A 16,833-nucleotide genomic window follows, 5' to 3' on the forward strand; every position below is an offset into this window, starting at 1 on the left:
ATGTCAGAAACAACCAATCGCAAATCGTATCTGAAGTCTACATTATCTGTAAAAATATGAAAAATCACATGGTCATGTAACTCGTAGTCAGTCGCAGTGGAATTCTAGTAAAGACAATCATGAAATTGACAGAAGAACGCTCTTGTGTATTTTGCATAATGTGTAAACAGATAGAAAGATGAGGCTGAATTAAGGACAAAGCGTTCAGGATGCATTCACAATGGCAGCCCTTGTTGGGTGTGATTGTCTAACAAAACAAAATGTCACAGTAGTCACAGCATATTTATCTAATGAAGTAATATTACTTTCTGCTCTTCTAAATTCTGTAATCACTTAAGTCTCTTATCCATCAATCATACTATGACATGCTGTCCCTTATTAGTTACAATCAATATGGAGATTGAATTCCAAATTCTCCAAAGTAGCTGCAAACTCTCATTTTAATTATTGGGCAATACATTTGGACCAACCAGTGTTAAGTGATATCAGCATCTTTGATTTTCCTTAAACTACCTATATGGATAAGTTTATGCAAATGTATTTAAGATATTCTGTTTATCTTGCTGTTGTTTCTGTTGTAGACAATATTTAGAAGGGGCTCTCATCTTATTTCTTTTCTTTTTTTTCTTTGTTTGGGTGCTTTCTTGCCATCAAGTTGTCAGTTCTGGGCTATTCCTTTACCTAAGGGCCTGTCTGTGTCTGTGTGTTTGTCTGGGCTTTGGATTTTTGTCTACTTGGCACCGGTCTGCAAAGAAGTTACTGAGTAATGCAAGTCAGGCCCATCCTGAATTTTTGTGAAAGTAGCTCATTAATATCTGTGCAAATATTAGATGAAATCAAATTATATTTCCTCTGGTTATCTGTTCGACGGCAGTATGAGGGACGGCGTTAAGGACCAAGCAGAACAGACTGGGCAGCTGTATCCGGATTGCTGACCTGCTGCTGATGAAAATAAAATTAAAGGGGCCCAGATGATGCACTGTCAGTCATTTCATTCTCTTACCCTTCAGACGGGCTTTCAATCACTGTCTGTCATCCAGAACAACCTCTAACTAAAACAGGGGATGAAAGATAAAAACTGTCTACTATCCTTTTTTCGAGATTAAGTTTTTGTTCCCATATAAGAAATACTGTACATTATGATTCAGCATAAAATGATATCTAATCGAAGAAGAAAGACAAGCATTTTAAACATAACACTGCATGGCTGGCAACAGAAGAGCAGGGGGGGATTTTTTTTTTCTGCTTTAGCAGAGCTGGTCTTCAGTGCCAAATCTGGCTTGAACCCTTTTTAACCTCAGGCATGGTGAGGACAGTCAAGACAATTTGGAAAAAAAATGTAGAAATTGTATGCCAAGTTTCTGAAAGATGTATAAATATAGTTTGTTGTGTCATAAAAAAAAAAAAAACTGAGGCCAAGACTGTCATTAAATTCTGTCTGCAGTTGTGGAAAAAAAAAATAAAAAAAACTTTATTGACCTGAAATAGAATAGACATTTCCATCTATTGATTATGGACTGAAATGCGTGTCAGATTGGACAACCCAGCGTCAGCTATGCTCAAAGCCTCTTTTTTTTTCCCTGATCTAAACAAAGCAGAGTACCATGAACCAGCTGCTGACAGGAGCCTGGAGGTCAGAGAGGCCCTGACATCAATGTCATTATTAAATAACAGCAAAAGAAATATTTTATAAACTACAAGTGTACTTTCAGGGTTTGTCCAAGTAGCAATCCTTCTTAGAAAGATGCTGCAATGACAAACTGTATTGATGGAAGTAACGAAAAAGTGTGAGCACGCTTTATATTTAAAAACCAATGATGTGTAAAAAAAGACAACTGACCCATCACTGTCAAAGGACAAGTTTTTTTTTTATTTTATTTTAACAGCATTACTCCTTTTTTCTTGTTTATTTAATCATCTAGGCAAAAGTAGGGAGGGGGTGAATTGTCATTGGAAGACAGGGGGTTCATGACATTAAAAAAAATCTGCAAAATAAAAAATATATACATTATATGACTTTAATAAAGTTAAAAAAAAAGAATGCAAACAGAAAAAGGGGTAGGTGCATTTAAGGCAACTGCTAGTTAGCAAAGTTTGCTCAAAAGTAATCTGTCATTTCCCTCGGCGATTGAAAACGAGTGAATCTGACTGGGGTAGTTGCACCCATTTCATGTAAATGACTTGAGAGAGCAGTGCTTCCCTTGCCCTGCAGGGGGAGCCAGAGGGACAGCATCATGGCACTGAGCTCAATCTCCAACAGGACTGAGCAGTGTGTGAGCTCATGAAGGTTGCAAGGATTGGGCTGGATAAGAATAGTAGTTTAAATTGAGTGAGGCATGGACGAAGCTCCAACACTGATTATCCTCTATGTTGATGTATGAAATAACAGTGTGTCGTTAAATAGGGCTGTTAGTATCAAATACATTTTCGTTAGTAAAAAGGGCCAGTGAACTTGCAGTTTTCTTAGAAAGTAATGAAGTTTTGCTTTTTTTCTGTGTTCTGATTGTTTTTCTATGCTAACAATAAATCTTGCAATCGCTCGGTTAACCGACCACAGCTTACAAGAAGTTTGCAACAAATATTGGAGAATATTTACAAGGTAAAAGAGGGGAAGATTGCTGGAGGGGGGTGTGTTCTTGAGGGTTCGGGCGCCCTTTGGCAAAATAATGACATTTGATCCATATTTTTATGCATTACAACTGAACGAGGGAAGTTTTGAATGCAAGGTATCTGAAACAACAAACTGCCGTGAAACTTGAAATCTTATAATCTTCACATTTTCGTATTAACAAGTTGTGTAATTATTCAAACATGCTTTTATTAATTGAGTTGTTGTCTGCTGGAAAAAAAAATTAAAAACTACAGGAAATTTTGAAGGCAAGGTCTGTAGAAGAACGCGCCCGTCTGATCATAGTTTACAATTTTTCCAAGTCATACGTGGGTCACATTTCTCAAGTTAAAATTCAGAAAAAAAAGACAAACCAACCATAAGTCAAAAGGTGTGTGTGTGTGTGTGTGTGTGTACACACACACATACACACACATATATAAATGGCCTATACCGATCAGAATTTATTTCTGTTTGAGTCTAGGGCTTTACAATAATTACTGAGGAGTTTAGATGATTTGTTACGGAACATAGCAGTTTGAAAATAAGGTTCTTGAGCTGAAAACTACTCAGGCGAAACCAGCGCCCCCTGCTGATCAGCCAAAGAAAACCCTCTTTTTTTCAATGAGGGATTCAATGAGGTTTGGAAAGAGGAGAGGGGGTCGGGGAATAGTGGGGCAGGTATAGCGATATTCCACATTCATATTAGGACCATTTATATATTTATAGGACCTGTTATAATTTAAACAAAAAATAAACACCATCTCTGCTGTTTCGACAACACACGAGCAATTTATACCTTCCCTCCAAGTAGATCAATAAATGAATTTAAGGTGTAACTATATGAAGTAAAAGGGAGGACATTGTGAACTATTTCACAAACATGTACATATCAACAGATGTTTATACAGTATATCACAGTACAAAATAGGGTTTTGTTTTTCTTTTTGAGATCTTGTAATAGATTATTTGTGTTGCTGTAAAAAAAACAAAACAAACAATAAAATCCAAGAAAAAAATTCTTAATGGTCTGCTGGCTTTTTTTTATTTTTTATTTTTTGGAAAAATTAAAGGTGTGATATTTTGAGTTTTTTCAGGAGATAACCAAGCTGAGCATGATGCAGGGGCTTTATTACTCACTTTTGCACTCTCTTTGCCGACTCTGGGTCCATTTGTGTCCAACCTGAGCATCTTCTGTCCCCCCACCGCACGTGCACATACACAAACACAAACACACACACACACACACACACACACGCGCACACACACACACACACACACACACATACACCTTCAGATTTGGAGACTGTACACAGCAATGTCCTCAGTAGTTTTCCAAGGGGCTTCCCTCTGGAGGGCCCAATCAGTCTATGGAAGTCCCTCCCATTTCGCGTAGCGAAAAGCAGCGAGACACCAAATTGCAAGTGCTCCTTCTTGAAGTCTGTTTCGAAACCAGTCCCTCGTATGGCCTTCACGCTTGTGGGCCCTGAGTTACCTTCCTTCTATTCCCCGGCAGGTTCTAATACACCAAGAACATCCTTTGAGGTCGCAAAAAAGGAGGAGAGATGAGGGACAAAGATGCTGTATTCGGGCGGGTTAAAGTCGGTGGCTAAATGGTTGTGACTGGCAGATTAATACCCTGCATGGCAGAGAGAACATTTCCCAAGCTTTGGTTCGGATTTGTCAAAGCATATTCCCACATGTTTGTGTACGCGTATATGTCTGTAAACGGCATGAGTGTAAATATATGAATGTGTCTTCACATTGCGAGTGTCTTTCATTTTCTAGAATTCCGTCGATGTTCTGGCAGCCTCTTGCAGTGTCTTCAGCTGTTCGGAAATACGGCTAACGTCCAATAAAGCTCTAAAAATATCACCCTGGGCAGCGTCCTGAGAAACCCACCCACGTTTAGGCAAGGAAACCAAATTAAGTGGTAAGAACGTGAGTGTGAGTTTCCATGGCTAAAACCATGCATCTTCCTGTAATGACAGTGGCCACCGTAGGTAAAGTGTGAGCAGCCACTCCTAGACTTGTTGTGAAAATAAATAACGCTGCAGTCACAAACAAGACCTTCAAGCTGAGACACCACCTAGAGGAAACACAGAGAAACATGTATCAAAGAGGTTCATGGTATTAACCAGTAACCATTATCAACTAAGTTTTTAAAAATAGAGAAAATGCATTATTTTCAACAATGGTGTTTTTAAGGGTAAAGCAAAAAATAAAACTGTGCTCCAAACCAGGCATCAACTTTCATCAAGATATTTCTGATGATCAGCATGGAATTACCTAAAGTGCTCCGGTTATTACCTGAAAATTAGCTAGAAATTACCTGAAAATGAGCATGAGATCATGACAAATTAGAAAGTATATGACATTAGGAAGCAACATTTTAGATCATGTTAGATGAGTGGTGCTGTGTTTATGAAAGTTTAAAAAAAATGTAAAAGTGAATTAAACTATGAAAGATGGTGGGAACAAAGTCTTTCATTTCTTTGTCAATCTAGCTTCTGATTTTATCCATAATGCAGCACATGTATTTATTCAATGATATTTTTAAAGGCTTTTTGGCCTGATACAGACAGCTATTAGAGTACTGAAATGACTCTTTCCCTGAAAAATTAACAAAAGGAAAATAAATAAAAGCGATGCAGTTGTAATTGTAACAACTGAAAATTAGTGGAAAAAACAGCGTCTCGTCAACAAAATATAAAACAACAGGATGACACTCATGAAACCACTGCTTGTTGAGTTCTGAGCACAAATGGATCCTGACAGGTGCATCGGTGAAACAAGCTATGGTGCTGAACAGCGGGAAGTAATGACAGCTGATTGACAGACAGCCTGAAGCAGAGTAATATGTGGGAGGGAGATGAAGGATGCCAGGGTCAAACAAGTTTTCTTTCCTTCTGGTCTGTTCTGAAGGCCCTTTTAATGTCACCAGTGAGTGACTTTATTTACATTTTTTTTGTAACCCAAAAAAGAACAAAACAAATAGACTGAAAAATCTGTCAATTTGAGAGTAAAAATTACATAATACTTGGAGCAGAATTGACAGCTGAATTTTTAACTATATTAATACAAATGAAAATGACTTTGTAACTTTTTAATTTTTCAGACTTCTTTCTGTTTTCAGACGGACATGCTAAGTGAAGGCCAGACAGGGAATTTTCTCAAGCGGGCTTAACAAATTTCAGAAGAAATTCGCCACCCCAGATCCAGGAGAGAGTGCTTGTTTGATACCCACTAGTTCTACCGGACTCACCTTGGCTATGGGACACGCCAAAAAACCTCAAGGCCAAAGGATAAAAGCAAGAGAAAAGAACAAGAACAGAAACAAAAACTGGGAAGAAAGAGAGGAGATGTGAAAGGGACACAGAAAGTTAGAAAATACTCTGAGGAACACTTAACATCGAGCAGGTTAGTAACAACAAGGGTTGCTAAGCAAGGACACAGATATAAATTAGACCATATAAATGTATATTAAAAGTCCTTATATTAATAAGATATTATTTTACAATACAAGGCTTTCGAGGGTCTGTAAGCAACAGGCTTGAACTTCTAATCATTCAAAAAGGCGCTTTAAGTTCAAGCTGATGACATTTTATCAATGTGTGTATTTACATTTTGTGTCAAGGTCTAATGTAACACTTATATTAAAGATATCAAGGCCGCCTTACTTTTTCTTCAAGGTCTTTAATCTGCCGCCTCTGGATCTCTGTCTTGTCTTCAAGATCTCGAATTCTCTGCAATTGCCAAACAAATAAAGCAGGGATCATGTAGCTGAGTTGCATGGACACACTTGGAGGCTATGGCTATTTGAATTAGAGGGCTTCTCTGTTAAGTACACACACACTCATCTACTGCTGACACATGTTACTGAGACCAACCTGGTGCGCCTGATGGAGCAGCTCCATCCTCTCCTGGAGGATCTGGCAGTCATACTCCCGACTCTTCCGTAGCATCTGTCTCCGGAGCTTCTCCACTGCCGTCCGCAACTCATCCTTCTGAAGCTCATCCAGGGGCTCCCCATACTTGATTACCTGCGAGGCAGAGTTAAAAAAAAAAAAGCATCTGGTTGAGCGGGAAAGTTGTGAAAATGTAGAGTTGATCATATTAATTGAATTAGTACAGTTTTGTCAAAGTAAAATGCTGGAAATGAAGAAAAAAAATGAAAATCATATCAAAATTATTTGAAAAATGTTCAGTAGTAATGTTCTGGATGGGGACAGTAGAGCGGCGTGTCATCTTTGTTTTTTGTTTTTTTGACAGATGTTTGATAGAATATTGAAGTTTGAAATTAATTGACCGATTTTAAAATATCATCCGGCCCTTTGTTGGTCTTTGCTGGAGGAAAACTGCCTCAAACGTTAATTGTTCTCTAATAGCCAGTATGATGATGTAATTAATTTTCTGTAGTCCAGCTCCTCCTCTAGATATCCTTTTTGTTTACAGAACATCTCCTGGACAACATGAAAGTCAGGATTAGTAACAATGCGATACTTACAAATTTATAATCTTGAGAGTAATGCCAAAATCCCTCCTTAATCAGCCCAATGAATAGTTTCCTAATGATTTTGTCCTTCTTGATACTTTAGTTGTTTATACTTGATATTTATTATATTTAGATGCGTGTGACCCTGATGTGTGTGCTTGTTAACAAAAACATCTTTTTTTCGTTATTTGTATGTGATAAAAAAGTTGACCGTACCAGGATGACAAATCAAATTACCTTATCCTGCTGCAGGGCGTTGTACAGCGTTGCCTCCAACTCCTGGATTTGCTGTTGAAAAGAGAAAGAGAATAATTTCCTACTTAGCATCTTATCAATAAGTTACTATTTGAACTTTCACTGCCAATTACAAGACTTGGATATTTGCAGTGGTGGGCCACTATGGAGCACTATTGAAGGCCTGGGTGTGAAATACACAGCCCGCCACTGGATATTTGTATGGATGACACTTACCATATAGGCCTGGTCCAGGGCCTGTTTTCTGTAGTCCAGTTCCTCCTCTAGATATCCTTTTTGTTTACAGAACATCTCCTGGACAACATGAAAGTCAGGATTAGTAACAATGCGATACTTACAAATCCCTGACAGGGTTTGTGCGGTTATGAGCTAAAATCTGTAGAACGAGCACGAGATTCCCATCTTACACCATAAATACAGGTACTTCACACTGTCAAATAAAAGGGACTGAAAAAATAGACGGTAGTCCTATAATGTTTTAATGTAATCTTAAATGTGGCTGTTATTTTTTTGCATTATTTCAAATTCCAATTTGAAAAACAAAATCACAGTAAAAGGTGATTTCTGGTGTTTTCTGTGGATTTCCCGAACTTAAAGTATTGTATTTTCTTGCACAAGACAAATTGTTGCTCACCATCTCTATCTCAAGGTCCATCATTTTCTGATGAAGTGCTGCCTCTGTCCCTTCAATCTGCTGAATCCACTAGAGGGAGACAAACAACAACAACAAAATAAGTTCACAATGCACAGTGACATAATTCACAATGGCGACATGAAGGTCATCGTCCAGGTGGAAACATGAATATCTCCAAGAGCTCGTTAATACGAAAATATTTAACTTAATCAATATGGCAAAACTGTAAAATATTCTCATGGCAACTTAAAGGGAAGACAAATATATAAAAAACCTTTACTTACACACCTGATACTACATGAAAAAGCACCACCAATAAATGATTTAATATAACCTTTTCCCAGAGTTGCAAACTGTCTAAAATATCTAACATTAAATCTCAATTGATTTATTAGTCCGGCCGAGCTGTTAATGACAACGAGTCAGTAGTGATCCCATCCAATGGTATTTAAAAATCATCCTCCATCATACTCCATGTGTATTGTGTTGAGCAGGAGTTGCAAAGTCCAGGTCAAAGGAGCTGCAAAATATGCTGCAAAGTTTGAAGGAGAAAGTATTTTGTAACTTATGGAGTCTTATGGATGTCTTTGCATCTGGCTTGCTTAAAAGGGACAAAATGCACACCTGGTTTGGAAGTACAAATACCTCCAAGTACTAGTTGGGCTTCCTATTAGGTCATGTGAGCAGGTCACCAAAAGAGAGACCCCAATGAAATTATAACAATGAAGAGGTGTCTTAAATTACCTTTTCTGCAAGAGACAGAACAGTGCTGGCTTGAATTATGGCCACTTGCTCCTCGTTTCTGAGGTTCTAGAAAAAAAAAAGAAAAAAAGGTGTCAATTGGACACTGATGAGAAGAAGATGTAGAATAGAAGATGTAGTCTGTGCAACTTACTCCATTGTCTCCAAGAATATCAAGAAGTTTGATGAGATCGGGTATACACACATCCTGTGGAAAAAAGAAAAGGAAAGACTGTGAGAAGTACATATATATCTTCTGTCTTCAAACCATCTATTCAGATTTATATTAATTTTTATTTATTCAATTTTTATTTTTGACATTATAACTGTTACGCTTCTGTGACAAAAGAATTTCCCCTATGGGGATCAATAAAGTTTATCTTATCTTATCTAAATATAAAAAAAGAATTACTTTTGGATTTTAGTTTTCTTTCACCTGTTTGACTTATAACATTAATTGAAACACTAAGTTCTGTAGCCCTCAGGGAAACTGACAATTCTTGTTTAAAGTTGAAAACAGATCGTATGAAAAGTAATGAGAAATAATCCTTTTCAGGATTCAGGAAGTTCACTCAAGTTTCAGCTTCAAAATGTGGATGACAAACATGACAAAACAAAATGCATGACAAGTAGGAAATAAATAAAAAAATGTATAAAATTCAAAACTTGCCATAATGCTCACATCCCTTAACTATTATTATTAATTTTGGGGGTATTCATGTGTCACATGACCAAGACAGACACAGAAGGATGTATTTCGGAAAGAATTCAAACATTTTCAAAATGAGATATATATCACACTGATAAGAAAATGACAATACAATACACTATATATGTGTGTGTGTATGTGTATGTGTGCATTTTATATAATATATATAAATATACACACACAGACACACACACACACACACATACACACAAATAAAAACACAGACATGGTTGCGGAAATTATTATTCTTTTCTTAATAAACCTAAATCTTAATGAGACAAAACTCTGTTGGAGTGATTTGTGAGTTATTCTCACAAGAAGAGAGAGTACAAAGCTATCTTGTAAGAAAAGAAGGGTGGATGCGAGATGGTTAAACAGGGTTGGATATATGGTGGTTAAACAAAGGTTAGAGAGTGAGTCAGCTCATCCCAATTATTGACTTAAATATAGTTTAGGGTTAACTCTCCCCCTTACCATCACAAGCTTGCACGAAGCCCTGATTTACTAGGTGCACAGAGCACTAGTTATGGCCATGCAAAGACAAGAGGGAATCTCCAAGGGTAGTCTCACAACAAACAGTATACATCTCAAGAAAAGGCCTTGACAGTGGAATTTCCTGCTACACATACAGTAGGGTAAAAAAGTATTTAGTTGGCCACCGATTGTGCATGTTCTCCCATTTAAAAAGATGACAGGGGCCTTTAAATTTCATCATTGGTGCACTTCAACTATGAGACTGAATTTAAGAATCCAGAAAATCACATTTTTAATGATTAAGTTGGTAAATTCCCTAGTAAAATAAGTATTTGGTCACCTACAAACAGGCAAGATTTCTGGCTCTCACAGACTTGTAACTTCTTCATTAAGAGGCTCCTCTGTCCTCCACACATTACCTATATTAATGGTATCTGTTTAAAGTAGTTATCAGAGTAAAAGACACCTGTCCACAACCTCAGTCACACTCCAAACTTCACTATGGCCAAGACCAAAGAGCTTGTCAAAGGACACCAGAAACAAATTCTAGACCTGCACCTGGCTGGGATGACCGAATCTCCAATAGGTAAGGAGCTTGGTGTGAAAAAATCAACTGTGCAGCAGTTATCAGAAAATGGAAGACATACAAGACCAGCGATAATCTCCTTCGATCGGGGGCTCCGCACAAAATCTCACCCTGTTGGGTCAAAATGATCACATGTACAGTGAGCAAATATCCCAGAACCACACAGGGGGGACCTAGTGAATGACCAGCAGAGAGCAGGAACCAAAGTAACACAGGCTACCATCAGTAACACACTACGCTGCCGGGGACTAAAATCCTGCAGTGCCAGACATGTCCAGGCCCGTCTGAAGTTTGCTAGAAAGCATTTGGATGATCCAGAAGAGGATTGGGAGAAGGTCCTATGGTCAGATAAAACCAAAATACAACTTTTTGGTACAAACTCAACTTGTCATGTTTGGATGAGAAAGAATGCTGAGTTGCATCCAAATAACACCATACCTACTGTGAAGCATGGGGGTGGAAACATCATGCTTTGGGGCTGTTTTTCTGGACGACTGATCCGTGTGAAGGAAAGAATGAGCGGGGCAATGTATTGTGAGATATTGAGTGAAAACCTCCTTCCATCAGCAAGGTCATTGAAGATGAAACGTGGCTGGGTCTTTCAGCATGACGATGATCCCAAACACACCGCCCACGCAATGAAGGAGTGGCTTCGCAAGAAGCATTTCAAGGTCCTGGAGTGGTCAAGCCAGTCTCCAGATATCAACCCCATTGACAATATTTGGAAGGAGTTGAAAGTCTGTGTTTCCCATTGAAAGCCCCAAAACATCACTTCTCTAAAGTAGATCTGCATGGAGGAATGGGCCAAAATACCAGCAAAAGTGTATGAAAACCTTGTAAAGACTTACAGAAAATGTTTGTCATTGCCAACAAGAGGTATATGACAAAGTATTGAGATGAACTTTTGTTGTTTACCAAATACTTATTTTCCACCATAATTTGCAAATACACTCTTTAAAAGTCAAGACAATGTGATTTTCTGTTTTTTTCCTCATTCTGTCTCTCACAGTTGAAGTGCACCTATGATGAAAATTACAGGCCTCTCTGGTTCTCTCTCGTGGGAGAACTTGCACAATTGGTAGCTGACTAAATACTTTTTTCCCCACTGTACATTGATGCATATACACACACACACATACATACATATAATTTTTTCCTTTGTTTTCCTGTTACCTGTGCTGTACTAAATGACCTGGTTCCAGTCTGTGGTTGGTGACCTCTGCTTTATAGATACTTGTTTTTTTGTAAATCCCAAAGAACTGTGGTTTAAAAACATAGGGAGTTATTTTTGCATACCTTGACCCCTTCTTTCATACAGTAAATCTGCAGTGCACTGACCCCCTCAGAAAAGGGGTGAATCCTCAAGGGGTTGAATGGGGGTGACCTCCTCTCACGCTCCTGAAACAAAGTGAAACATACTGCATTTCATTGTATTCAAGAAAAACTGCTAATCTTATTCCTTTTATAATAAGGGTCTACACAGGGGTGTTATTTGGACAGCTTCCTTAAAGACAATTAAGACTGGTAGTTGCATAAATTATGCTGTTTCTTTCTAAACATACAACACAACGGACTGTTTTTTCTTCTAATCCACCACGTTATGCCTTACCCTCCTCCCTTTTTTATAGCATTTAAAACCCTTAAGGAACATCTCACACAATGAAAATGTAATAACTGTTTTTATCAAAAACATGAGTTTTGATTTTTTTATAATGATGGGCAGCGAATGCGTGCCACTAAGTGCTTTTCCACAACAAAAATGAAACATTGATATATGCTGGTCAGACCTCTAACTCCAATATCCTGAACTCCAGTAGTTCATTCTGGTCTTTGGAATCTTGTAGCTCCTGTTGCAACCGATTGCACTCTGAATCCATCTTTTCTACCTGTGTGCCACACAAACTCAGGGTAAACAAGACAGGGAGAGACAATTTGGACTTCCATTGTAGATACAGTATGGGGATGAATGTAAAAACACTGATTGCAAGGCTGATGAAAAACTGTCTTTGCGTCAATTAACAATTAAAAAACATTAACATTTTTATGTATGTAAAATATCAAACGTTCAACTAATCCATTTCAACTTTTTTGCTTGTCTTTTTTTCAACATGAATAACAAACAACTTAAGAATTACTGTCGGTGGTTGCTCTTTAGAGGAAAAAAAAGTTTCTTCAAACCTTCTCTAAAAGTTCCTGATTCCTACGGAGAAAGAGTTGTTTCTCCTCCACCCATTTGGAATCCTGATTGATTCAGAGACAGAAGAAACACATATGGAAGAGAGATTCAATGATAATCTAAAACATGTCCGGGAAACAAAAGGGCTAAATCTACATAGAAGTTGATTTCCAAAATTACACATTGCCAGAAAACTGTGGTATGCCTATGGTTATATTACTTGTGGTGCAACAGGCCACTGAAAACACTGTCCATCATTAGCAATGGGAAGATCCGAACAGGCATCTGCTGGAACATATTCATATTTTTGATGATGATGTTGACATAGTTTTTGGGCTGAATAGCACTTTGCTGAACTGGCAATGCCAAACACTTCTCAAAAACCAAATCAAACTGTCAGGGTATTCTGTTATATTTCACCCAAATTAGAATGACTCCACTTTAGCCAAAATATTAAAAGTGTCTGCCAAATATTGTTCAAATCAGGTGTTGTACAGAAACAGCCCTGATCCATCAAGGCATGGACTCAAGTAGACCTCTAGGTTCTCACTGTAAAGCCTAGCAACAAGATCCTGGAAGCGTATGCTTCAAGATTGACAAGTCCTGGGGTAGGGTTTCTCAGAATAAGACTTGTTTTCCACAGATGTTCACTTGGACGGACTTATATGGAGTTGGAAGACCAGTCTCATCCCAGTAATCAAATTGATATCCTGGTATTCAAATAATTCCTGAGCCATTTAGCAGCGTGGCAGGTTATGCAATGCCCCAAAATAGGGCCACTGCCATTAGATGATGCCACTCCAATTCACGGGTGTATATTTACTACAACATTGGTGTAATAGCAGTATGTGTCAAGTTAACATCCATAAAAATGTCAGAATCAACAATTTTTGGGTTCACAGCAGGGTAGGCATGGGCATTCCCATTGCAGACTGGTTCATAACAGACCTAGAATGAACTACATGATGCAGAATTCACGTTACCCATGCCCCATCCCTGTTGCTGTCCCCATCACATCTGACAGGTGCTGATGCCCTAAACAGACCTATAAGACTCAAACTTCTGGAAACGCTGACCCTGGGCACCGAGCTGTCAAAATTGGGCCCTTTTAAAAGTCTCCAGTGTACTTACATTTCCCCATCTTCCCTGATTTCAACACATTAACTTTAATGTATAGTCACTGACTGCTTAAATACATCCCACAGAGTGGCCAGTTATACATGCAACCAGATAATCAATTCTGTTTACTTAACTTGATCAGTATATACATGCATGTTTACAGGTATATGTATGCTGATTCAAAGGAAAAATTATGACATGTATATTTAACAAATATCAAATCAAAGATTTGGTCTGGTCTGGTATGATAAATAATAAATATTGCAATGAAGTTGTACTCAGACTTTCAGTACATGCGTCTTAAATAAAGCACATTACAACCAAAAACAGCATATGTTTTCCTTTAATAGTAACTACATGATAATGTTTTATTTCAATTCATTCCCATGTGGTGACTTTAATTTCTGGTTTTGTGTGCCTTACTTGTCCTTTCAGAGTCAGTTCCTTTTCCAAGTCCTCTATTTTGGCCTTATACCTGAGAACGTCTGCTTGGAGCTGTTCCTGAGCCTGAAACATGACCACAGCAGCAAATCAGCAATAACCAGAACAGGTTTCTCCATTTTACACTAAATATACTTTTTTTACTGGTGCGGAGCTGGTTAGAACTCAGACATGATCATCACTTGGCAGTTCATTAGATTGAAATAATTGTAATCCAATCAGTTATGCAATACTTGGGACTAATTTATAGCCATTATTCTTTCGCAATTTTCATTGACTGACCAAAATTTTAAAGCAGTCCCTACAGACTGATGTAGAATCCTTCTATGCTGTTGGATTCATCCATCTGTGCAAATATTTTTGAAAATGTGTCTTTTCACACCCCTGGCAGGAGCCACTGCTATTCTGTGTTGGCCAGGGAAGCAGCTTTAGCACTTCAGGGAAGAGGTTGAAGGTCCTGGGTGTGCCACCAGACTGGCAACAGTACATACTGGGAATGACTTTTTCCTGCCGTCACATGATTGCCAGTCCTGTCTGGCAAGTCACAATAGATCAAACAATCTGAGGAAGCTTGAATATCTTAGCCAGGACCCGGTGACCCAACTTCCTCTGCTCACATACAACATTTCTTTGAAATCACTGCAATGAAAAAGCCAGACTGAAAGGCAAATGAGATGCAGATGGCATTTCACTTTTTCAAAATAGAATAGAATAGTCTTTTTTTGCCATTGTAGAGCTCAAATATTACAGTATAGCTCTGTATAATGCTTTGTATAAAAACAGTATTTTCAATAAGTAGAACAAAATACAATATAAATCTGACTTAAGAGGTACATTTTGTATGGCTCAGATGTATAGAGTATAAATATGAATGAAGATATACATCTGACATGTGACTCTGGAGAATATACAGATGTTTTGTTGTGAAACATAAATATCAATACCAATTAATATTAATTGAGAATGAAAATATGACTGTTGAATGCACAGATATTACGCATAGTGCTGTGCAAATTAACATTCCAGTTAAAATATAACTATATCATATCATAGCAGCATGATTACAGTGTAAACTTTTGATGCGGATTGTGTTTTAGTTCCAGTTTTTTGGCCTGGTTTAGATCAGCTACAGCTCTGGGGTGGAAACCTCTTCATCCTGGCTGTGTGGTGTTTACCATGACTCCAACCCCCTTTCCACCCTGGTGTTGCATTGTCTCTTCCAGTCATCCACTGTATCCACTGTATAACAAACTGTATCACAAACCTTACCAACAATGACACATTGGAAGAACTGACTCATCTTTGGATCCAGTCCATTTTCTCTACACAGCTGCCCCTCTCAGTCTGAATTGCTTTCACATAGTGGATCGCAATTGCAAAGACACAGTACCAGTTCAGCATGGTTACTTATTGTTTTTCATGTAATCAAACTCAACCGCCCACTGGCTGGAATGAGCTGAGGTAAGGTATTTCAACAAAATCTGAGAAACGCACAGCCAGATGCTGACATTTCCTATGTTTTCCATTCACCTTGGCTGAGGTCGCTATTATTTGAAATGTATTTTCAGTGAATTTTTAAATCAAATTAGTGTACATGGTGTCTCCTGAAGCCCCTTCAGGGCTCCTCACAGAACAAACCACTGTTTACACCACATGTGTAACAGAGTTTTTTGTCACAAGGAGTCATAAATTCAGCAACTGAGTCATTGCCATAATGAATGTCACTGGGTTATTCTGCACACCATAGTGGCAGCCTCCATCTGATTTTACATGACTGACCTGTTTCATGTAAGACAATATTTTCAAGGACTGGCCTTATACAGTGTGGTGAATCAATACAACATTGTAAGAAATACAGCTCACTAGGCTTGGCACACTGGAATCATCCCCTGTTATACACTTGTATTTTAAGTAAGACACTTGTTTTTATCTCATTATCGCAGCTTTTGTTTGCGAGTCCACTTATGTCTACTTATAAGGTCTTTTCTACTTTGTAAAGAATCTTTCCAATGATGCATTTGTTTTTTTTTTGTTTTTTTTTTATCTAGCTTTTGAGCTTAATTATAATGCATTGCATGATCAAGACAAGCTTTTTGAACTGTGTCAAGAGGCTCCGATGTAATCGGAACAGAAACCCGTCATTAAAAAATATATTTTTCAGACTGATGGGCCACATTCATTTATGCAATCCAGACACCTTCTGAGAATTAAGAGACCCAGAGTATCACCAGAGCACATCAACAAAACATTTCTTGGCTGTAGGGCTGTCCCTCAAGAACTCAGTTTTAACTGCCCTAGTGGCCTCTGAAAGCAAGTCGAGATCACGCAATGCTTTGCAAAAAAATCGTAAAAAAACAAAACAAAAAAATACCATGCGAGAACAATGAAATTTCTGAAATGAAAGGAATATGGATTGGGTGTACAACCTTCATGCCACAGGCCAAGCAGTTTTGATATGACTCAATGAGGATCTTAGTTGTGAAGATTGTCACTGACTGAAATTTCAAATTACTCCTTGCCTGCAACCTTCACAGGTAGCGTGGCTCAGGGGGTTCGAGCAGCTGTCTTTGGACCCAAAATTCCTTGTTGAATTCC

General features: G+C 38.1%; 1 protein-coding gene across 7 annotated transcripts in view; it reads right to left on the reverse strand.

Moving 5' to 3' along the window:
• Positions 1-1,847: 1,847 nt before the first annotated feature.
• The window catches only part of jakmip2 (janus kinase and microtubule interacting protein 2), a 52,980-nt gene continuing 37,994 nt past the window's right edge, over positions 1,848-16,833 (reverse strand). For 6 of the 7 annotated variants that reach the window (XM_086176795.1, XM_086176800.1, XM_086176797.1 and 3 more), the window contains 12 exons: positions 14,221-14,304; positions 12,681-12,743; positions 12,290-12,388; positions 11,799-11,900; positions 8,888-8,941; positions 8,737-8,802; positions 7,993-8,061; positions 7,575-7,652; positions 7,341-7,391; positions 6,499-6,651; positions 6,289-6,354; positions 1,848-4,697 (listed from right to left, as the gene is read on the reverse strand). In XM_086176795.1, the coding sequence (XP_086032921.1) occupies positions 4,434-4,697; positions 6,289-6,354; positions 6,499-6,651; positions 7,341-7,391; positions 7,575-7,652; positions 7,993-8,061; positions 8,737-8,802; positions 8,888-8,941; positions 11,799-11,900; positions 12,290-12,388; positions 12,681-12,743; positions 14,221-14,304 (1,149 nt within the window). In that variant the 3' untranslated portion in view covers positions 1,848-4,433. Of the gene's footprint in view, positions 4,698-5,873; positions 5,952-6,288; positions 6,355-6,498; positions 6,652-7,340; positions 7,392-7,574; positions 7,653-7,992; positions 8,062-8,736; positions 8,803-8,887; positions 8,942-11,798; positions 11,901-12,289; positions 12,389-12,680; positions 12,744-14,220; positions 14,305-16,833 lie in introns of all 7 variants that reach the window. The other variant, XM_086176802.1, reaches the window with a different exon arrangement.

This window comes from Fistularia commersonii, chromosome 29 (assembly GCF_037954325.1).
Source record: "Fistularia commersonii isolate RoL2024-O1a breed Wild chromosome 29, RoL_Fcom_v1.0, whole genome shotgun sequence".
In the NCBI taxonomy this organism is placed as follows: domain Eukaryota; kingdom Metazoa; phylum Chordata; class Actinopteri; order Syngnathiformes; family Fistulariidae; genus Fistularia; species Fistularia commersonii.